The 9,014-nt window shown below is 59.3% G+C and overlaps 1 protein-coding gene across 1 annotated transcript in view; it reads right to left on the reverse strand.

Annotated features, from left to right (window-relative positions):
- SKI (SKI proto-oncogene) overlaps positions 1-9,012 on the reverse strand; it is a 77,851-nt gene extending 68,839 nt beyond the window's left edge. The window contains exon 1 of the mRNA XM_046660344.1: positions 8,044-9,012. Within this exon, the coding sequence (XP_046516300.1) occupies positions 8,044-9,012 (969 nt within the window). The remainder of the gene's footprint in view (positions 1-8,043) is intronic.
- Between the last annotated feature and the right edge of the window lie 2 nt (positions 9,013-9,014).

A 9,014-nucleotide genomic window follows, 5' to 3' on the forward strand; every position in this document is an offset into this window, starting at 1 on the left:
AACCACAGGCCCCACGAGCAGGAGGACCACGAGAACCACAGGCCCCAGGTGCAAAAGCAGCTCCACAGCAAACTCCAGCTCTGCAGACACAGAGACAGTGAGAAGGTCGGGTCTGAAAAATGAGCACACATGGAGTGAGGAGGGGAACATGGCCTGGCACCAACTCGCTTGTCACTGCTGCTTTCCACACAGACACCTCACCCACCCACCAGGCCTAAGCCACAAACCAGTGCCACAAAGCTAGAATCATGAAAGGAACGCTGAAGTGACAGCACACAGACATGGACCGTGCATGAGAAACTAGGGCTGCTCCCTAGGGAAACGGAGATGTTGGCCCCAGGAAAGCTCAGCCACTCACAGGCCCCCATAACAGGTTCTCTCAGGTCATCCAGACATCACTTGCCTCAGAGCCAGCTGGGCTGCCAGCCTCACTGGGGTCGGGCACCTGACGGACGTTGGTGCCAGGCGTGGCTGTGTTCACCTATGGGATGTCTTGGGTGCTCCAGTACTGGGGCTTGTTTCCTGCACATGAAGCAGGATGGACCCTCGGCCCTCCCAGGAATGCACTCCCACGCCCAACAAGCTGTACGGCCCAGGAGGGGGCTGGGGGAGCCCCCCACCAAGATGAGAAGAATAGGGTACAGAGAAGACCATGTTACCAGATCCAGGCTCCAGAGAGGTCCCCAGACACCAAGACACAACCAAATGGCTCCTGTAACGCCCGGCTGACAGCTCCTCCAGGGCATAGGGAGGCCAGTGCAGGCACACAGGAGAAACTGACACCTGGTGGGCACCCCAAGATGTGTCCGCCACTTCCACCCATATTCTCAACGTGCTTCTGGCATGCCCAGCCCATGTGGCACTACATTCCTTTGTGCCACTACATCACAGGGGTCGTGACCTATGGGTTGGGGGGACACGGCTGAGTTGCCATCATGGGATCGTCACCTCCACTCACCACAGCACAAGTGGGCTCAGGGGTAGAGTTAGGAGGGAAGGACCTCGCCAGAGCCCTGTTGGTGCCCTGCGCTCTCAGACCACCTGTGCTCCCAGCACCCGCACCTTTGCTAATCCCCCTCAGGGTAGATGGAATCTGTGACTAGGGGGCCAGTCGGCGCCAGCTTCGCTCCCGCAGCAGCCCCAGGAGCCGCCACCGCAGTTCTCTGCAGCAAGCAGCACAGTGGGCCCTGCAGACAAGTCTGTTTTCAACAAGAGGTATTTCTTTCAAAGTACCCAGCCAATGTCCCAGTGGAAGCCAAGTCAGGGTGTGGTGAGGCTGGTTTGGTGGGGCCAAAGCTAGCGGGAGTCATCGCTCAACAAGCAACAGCCAAGTGTCCAGCGTGGAGCCAGGCTCCAAGTGCCACCACGCAGATAGACGTGAGCGAGCCACCTTCTTCAGACATACCACAGGGTAAGGACGAGTGACACCCCAAAGACCTCACACCCACTCCCAAGAAAGTTTCTCAATCTTTCTTTTTCTAGCCATCAAAAGCAGAGCTGCCAATAAACCTTGACAATTAGTGATTTCATGCCTCCATGAGTCATTCAATGAGTATTTATTTCAGGCCTGGAACTTCGGACCCAGCCATGACCAAGCCCCCCTCCCCCGCCCCCATGAGGCCCACAACACAACCACAAACACACAACCCCCAGGGCCGGCACAACAAGGGCTCCAGGGAGAACTAAGACTGCAGGGCAGGCGACGGCTGCAGGCTGTGCAGCCCACAGAGAATCATGCCGAGACTTCCTGAATTGCTGTCTGAAGCTGCAAAAACAAGAGACGATGGCATTCTTTGACTCTTCCTAAGTTGAAAAGGTGAAATCAGAGAAGATACAAAGCCAGATACCAAGACAGAACTGTGGCTGCCTCCTAGGCCCACATGAAGACCCTCTTGAAGCCCCCCATCTGTTCCCACCTACACAAAGGCCACAAGGACTACCCGAAGGGACAAGAGTTTCAAGCAAAGGTCGGAGCACGACACAAGACACACACTGCAAGAAGAAGTGCCATGTCACCAGCAAGCCTGTGAACCACCAGCGGGCTCCCTCTGCCCAGCAGGTGTCTCGCCCACTCTGGTCCTTTCTCCAGACATTACTCTCCTCCCCCACCATCTTATCCAAAATTCATACCCGAGTCCGGGTCCTTCACTTTAGTAAATAAGTAGACTCAAACAGTGGTGAGCCCCAGAGCTGGAGGACCCCCAGGACCCCCTCGGCTCCCAGGCTTCATGACCAGGAGGCCACCTCACCTGGCCTGGCCTGGCCTCTCCTGCAATGCTGCCTGGAGAAACACTAAGTCCAGTGCGGCAAAACTGACTTGCGGCTGTCCCAGAGCTATGAGAACAGCTCTTCCAGAACCGTCCTCCAGTCACAGAAATGCTGCCTAAGAGCTGTTGTTCACTCCCCTTCCCGCCCTGGGAATGCGCAGGGTGCATCCTGAGCACAAACTGAACTTGGTCTACCTGGGGGGCCCCACCTCCAAGAGCAGGAGGTCAGGCAAGAGGCTGGAGGGCCTGGGTAGTGCCCGTGCCAACAACATAGTGACTACATGGCCCCCAAGTGCCCCGTCGCCCACTCCACTTCACTCCCATGGACATCGTCTGTGGTTCGAACCCAACGCCAACCAAAACCTGCTTCAGATGACACAAGGCCACAGCAGGGAAGAGCCACACATGGCCCCACATTCCTAGGAAATGACTTCCTGTCCCTTCTTTGCGACTCTCATCAGCACCCCACATCTGAGCAGGTTAAAAAACCAAATGCGCGCAGTCTAGAGGCAGGCGGGGAACGCTGGGCACGGTCTCCAGGCCATGCCACTGCTCCCTCCTAATACACCCAGCCGGCTCCCCGGTGGCTGCCGGCAGGAGGGACGGGCCCTTGGAAGAAGGAAGGCACTCTCCTCCTCCTTCCGCTCTCACAGATCTTAATGAAATAATTCAGCCTCTGTATTTTGACTCAAAACAAAGAAACTTTTTAAAAACATTTCAGTTGAAACTTGCCTAATTCTTCCAGTGGAGAAATCCTCCCTAACTTTCGCAATCCTTAGAAAGAGACACACTATTGCTGCTTGTGTAACAGTCTCTGGGCCACGGAGAGTCCAGCCACTGGCCGCGGACACCTCTCGCCAGACGGCCAGGGCGCAGGGACCCGGAAGCACCGCCTCCCCAGGCCCTCCCGGCGCCCAGTGGCCAGGCCGGGGGGTGTGGGGCGGGGGTGTAGGGCAGCGCTCGGCTGAGCCGGGGCGGGGCTCCATCACCCTCCGCCAGACTTCCTCATGCTCCTATCCTGTCTGCCCTCGCTCGACATCTCAGACAGACATTACACAAACCGGCTGCAGGGAGGTTGAGAAACCAAGACACTTCGAGTCAATGACCCTATTCTCAGAGCCCCATGCTGACTGAGGGGAGCAGGGGCAGAGAGGAGAGCCACTCAATGACCCTGCTGCCTCCAAGTGAGAGGTTGGCACTGGGGAAAGCCCAGAAAGCGAGGGGCTCAGCCCAGCTCCAAAGGAGGATCCTGGAAACTAGCAGGACAGCCGACAGATGGACAGACGGACCACACTTGGGAAACCACCTAAACGTGGCTCCTCTCACCGCAGACAGACCGAGGGCGCCCGGTCGGCCTCCCACACCCTCCCTGCTCTCACACAGCCAACGACGGGCACAGGGGAGAAACTGAGGCCTCACCTAAGCTGCCGTTCCTCCCATTTAAGAAGACCCCCAGCCCCGACCTTCACTCTGAGGCCTGACTGGAGACCAAACCGATTCATAGACCCCATCCTTCTGAATGGGGGCCTGGGGCCCATGGAGGAGCCTCACCTCAGAGCATCACCCAAGACAGCACCCCACCTTCTCAGCCAAGCCTCTAGAGAAAGGAAATCACCACGAAACCCCACAAAAACTTAGAACAAAACGAGTGGACAAAGGAACAGTTGACCCTTTAGATCTCTGCCCAGACCTGGCGGCATCAGGGTGAGCACAGCCACCCCATTAAAGAGGGGATCCTGGAAGAAGTATGCTAGTCAGAGTCCATTCCAGCCTCATGGTACATTCCTGATGCCCTTCCTTCTGGTAGTAATTTCAGCTTAAAAGAGCAAAACACACCCCACTCAGAGAAGGGCCCTGGGCCAGAAGCCCCCTCCTGGCCTCTGCACCTAAAGTCATTCCCCAAAAGGGACCGCAAGACTCAACCCTCCTCAAGGCTCAGGGCCTGGCTGGCTTCCTGCTTTAAGAAAACACTGCTCTCTGACCAGGAAGTCATCAGGTGACACTGGGAAAACCATCTCAACGTTAGGAATTCTGACAAATCAGTCATGGACACTCACGCAGCACACAGGCCATCAGCCTGTGGGCTGCTAAAACATGTCGACCCACACGACAAGGGCAATTCTACAGAAAAGACGCCTCCAAGAACTTGGGTGTCTGAAGGACAGGGGGAGAATAAACTAACACGACCCAGACTCTTCAGCCTGGAATCAGGACATTCAAGAGAACGGCAGCAGTTCCCAGGAGCCTGCCTCCTGAGCACATGAGTGACGACCCTGCTCGGGCCCCGTCCTGGGCCTGAAGGGGAAGCACCTGGTCACTCCACAGAGGAGGCGTCCTGCTAGTCAAGGAGGTGTGCCCTGGCAGCAACCAAGTCTGCGCCACCAACATCCCCCTCTCTGACTGACAGCAAGCCGGGCTGCTAAAAAATTAGTCCCAGTTAGTCCAAATGTCATTAGACAAGCCAAGACAAAGGGATATAGGTGAAAAGGGAGAAAAAAAGAGGAGAGCGGCAGTGCGGAAGGCTCCGAGGTTCCAGCCCCTCGTCACATGTTCCCAGCAGAAAAATGACATGTCCCTATCCTACCTGTGACACTCGACACCTGAACACCGTAGAGAAATAAAACATTATCAACTATCACGACTTCCTACAATACCCATCTCATACAGGGAGAAACTGAGGCACAGAGAGGTTAAGCAACTTGCTCAAGGTCATGCAACCAGCGAGGGACAGAGTGAGGATGAGGGAGCGGCCCTGTGGAGTTCTAGAACCGGGCTGGCCCATTCCAGGACACTCAAGGACAGAAGCCAGAAGGGCCTAAGAGGTGGCTTCCCAGCACCCCACCACTTCCTTTGGATTCCCATGAAATTAGGCAGCATCACCAAGGAAGTCCAGTAGCCTGCATCCGAGAACACGCCACCTTCATAGGGTTTCCAGGCTCGAAGCTGGAGCCCTGGCCCACACTCAATTCCACACTGGGGCAACTCCCAGAACCAGGACCACTGTGGCCTGGCCGCAGGCACAGCCAGGCGAGCGAAGGCAATCGTGCATCGGGGGCACCACAAAAATTACCAACCCCTCCCCACCACTGACATCAGAGAAGCGCTGAGTCCTTCTGGCAGAAGACTGGGGGGACACCTTGGCCCCCCAACACCCAAACACACTTCAGCTCACTTCATCTCACCAGAGCCCAAGGCCCCAAGACAGCCATGTCCCCTACAAAGAGCAGTTCTAGCATGTTCTTTGTTCCCTTCCGTTCTCATCCTCGGTAGATCAAAAATATTAAAATAAGCTATAACAGAAGTGAAAAAACCAAAACGTATCCCACAAACGAGCTGTCAAGAAACGAGTGGGAGGAGCAGGCAGAGACAGGCTGAGCACTGGGGCAGCTCCTTCCAGAACCGGTCCCCCCAGCCCTGAGGGTCAGACCCTCTTCTCACACGGTACATGCAGACATGCATGGTGGCATGCAGACAGACAAGCACAAGGCTGTGCTGGGAAGACTTACGGGGACCGCGCACCCAGAACTCCCACCTGCGCAGCCAAAGCCAGGCAGCACAACGCCAGGGGGAGGACAGGGAACAAGGCAGGCAGGCAGGGCGCCCCCGAGGCAGAGGAGCAGGCAGGAGTGGAGGCGCGGGCCTGGCAAGGTCTGGGGGGCATGTGAGCAGACGGCCGGAAGGCGCCAAGGCCTGGAAGGAGGCACACCGGACTGTGGGCCGAGGCCACCACTGTGAGGACAGGGCTGGACTGGCACTTATGCCTGGAGACCCCAACCACTTACAAGGAGCATGTCATCACCACCACTTGGGAAATTTTCTCTCAATCACTAAATAAGATTTGAACAGTGCTAAGAAGAGCACCGAAGAAAAAGGCCAGCACTGAGCATCTGTGGGAATGACTGTGGCTCAGGGGACCATCCAGTCTTCTCCCCAAGCAGTGCCTGGGCCCACGAGCTGGGGCCTGGACTTCCCTGAGCCAAGAGACACCCACGCCCAGAACCGCAGGGCCTGCTGCAAGGGAGCCTGGGCCCGGGTGTGCGACAGAGAGCGAACCCCAGGAAGACCACAAACACACACACGACCCAGACTCGGACACAAACAAGACAGACACACCCTGACAGACAAGAGCCTCTGCTGTCGCTCTCCAGCTAAGTGACCTGCCACCACAGCCTCGCCTGCCAGCTCATCTGCTGGAGCCCACCACAATCCCGCACACCACAATCGTGCACACAGGGCTCCCTCAGGCCACGGTGGCTGCCAAGGGGGCAGGCACCCCAAACAGAAAGGCCCTAGTTCACAGGGAGCGCCCATCAGGCCACCCACAGGCATCCCCCGTCTGAAATGAGGGCCCAGCCAGCCTCCCGGGAATCTGCCGTCTGCCTTTCCCACCAGCAGCCTCCCCCACCGCACACTGCCCACTCAGACCAGCCCTCCTGCCCAACCCCAGCCACAAGGCGTGCAGACGGCTGTCACCCGGGCACCGGCCTAGCCGAGGGCAGCAACGCCACAAACACGCTGACGCGCAGCCCCTGCAAGCACAACAGGCGCCAGGCCCCGACTCTCCAGCCCCTCCCCCGCTCCCCGAGACACTGACACTCCACTGGAGGGGCGCCCAGAGAAAACCGGGCGGGAGCATCTATTCACAGATTTAGAAAAAAAACTTTGATGCAATAGCTGAATTAATTAGGCCTCCCAAGAATAGCTGAGCCAATGCAGCATTCTGTGTGTGCAATTCAATAAGCCTGGATGTTTAAAAGGAAAGTCACAGACACTCGGGGAGGGAGAGACGCCATGAAAAGTTGGTGAGGACCCCAGTGAATGGTCTCGGCATCTAGCGGCCCGAGGCTGCCCGGCCCATCACAAAGATCCTCCGCCGGCCAACAACAGAGCCTCAGCCAACGACCCTCCCCGCCGCACCCTTCGGCGCTTCAGAGACAAGGAGAGTAGGAAACACGGCGTCCGAAACACACTGCAGGCCGTTGGCCACTCTGACACTGAGCAGGCCCCGAGCCCAGTGCCAAGTGGCCCTCGCCCCCGCACAGGGGACTCTGGGATGCACTCCCTGGCAGGCCCAGGGCAACGCACAGAGCTGGAGTCGCCGAGTCTCGGCCCCCAGCCACCTCAGCCTGGACACCTGGCTTCGTTTTTGAGTCTGTCTCCCAAAACTTCAAGGCACAAACAGGCCCTGCCTCGCCACGTTCTGTCTGCTGGGGAGCACGGGCAGGCACCCCTCTGCCTGCGAGCCTGGGAGCTCCGTGGCAACGGCCATGCCCTTCGCCCCCACCCAGTCTGGACACCTCCTCAGGGCCCCGAGGAAGGCCCGGGCCTGAGGCTCCAGCCTGGGCCCAGCTGGGACGTCACTTCCCAGGACTCAGGGCAGGAGCATCTGATGCTCGTCCTTCCCGGCCTATCTGGGCAATGGCTTCCCCACCCACCAGGCTTGGCCCCAGACCACAGGGCCCCCCTCACACTAGACAAGCCAGTTTATCCTAGGAGTCTGGCAGAAGAGCTTTCCTTCCAGGCTATATGGCCATCGATGTGGACACTGACAATACCCTAAACGTCCCTAAAACAAAACAAGACAAAATCCTGAGACGTCGCGGAGGCAGAAGCACAGGGCCCAGCCTGCTGAGACAGAGCCCCTGGCCCAGAAGGGCCCCCTACCCTTTCCCAGGGACCCGCTCATCCCGGGGCCACCTCCCCAGCTTCCAGACCCGGGTGCCCAGCTCGCCGGTGTCCTCCCACTGCCGCAGCCGAGGCTGACAGGGACACTCACCCGGGGCACCCGCCGCTTGTACTTGTTGCCGTAGTCGAACTTCTCCTTCACGTCATCCAGGCAGCGGCCAAGGCGCGTCTGTTCCTCCTTGCCCGTGTAGTCCTGGCTCAGCAGGATGTAGGCCCGCCAGTTGGCCGAGTCGAAACCCCAGTGGCAGGTCCGGTTCTCGAGGGCCTTGTGCGAGTGCACCACGAACTTGTGTGGCGGGTACATGAGGCGGCAGTCGAGGCACTGGATGCAGGCGGCGCTCGGGCTGCTGTAGAGCTCGGGCACCAGCAGCCCCTTGCACTTGCCGAAGCACTCGTGGTACACGCGCACGCTGCGCTCGCTGAGCTCCAGGCCCAGCGCCAGACTGGCGGCCAGCTCCTTCTTGCAGGGCGGCGGGTAGGCGCCGCCGTACAGCAGCGCGTTGCACAGGCGCTCGGCGTCCGTCTTGGTGATGAGCCCGCACGAGGGCGCCGAGAAGGGCAGGATGCCCATGACTTTGAGGATCTCCAGCTGGTCGGCCGTGCAGCGCGAGCAGTAGATGTGCAGCTCGTCGCACACCGAGTTGATCTGTTGAAGCGAGAAGTCGCGCAGCACCGAGTTGAGGATCTGCGGCAGGCACAGGCGCTTCTCGCCGCCCACCACGAAGCACGAGATGGTCTCCCCCTCCAGCACGGTCTCGCAGCGCTCGGTGGAGCGGTCGGACGGCATGAAAAAGGGCCCGGGCAGCACGGGCGGCGGCGGCTGGATGGCGGGCAGGTGCAGCACGGGCGGCGGCTCCGCGGCTGCGGGCACCGGCGCGGGCACCGCGGCCGCGCCCGCCTCCTTGGCGCTCTCCTTCTTGTAGGCCTCCTGCGCCCAGCGCGCCGAGAAGGCGGCCGGACCGCCCAGCGAGCTCATGGAGCTCAGGTGGAACTGCTCCAGCGTCTTCTGCAGCCCCGGGTGCGGCTGGAAGCCGCCGCGGCCGCCGGCCGCCGCCTCCATGG

Source organism: Equus quagga, chromosome 5 (genome assembly GCF_021613505.1).
Source record: "Equus quagga isolate Etosha38 chromosome 5, UCLA_HA_Equagga_1.0, whole genome shotgun sequence".
NCBI lineage: Eukaryota > Metazoa > Chordata > Mammalia > Perissodactyla > Equidae > Equus > Equus quagga.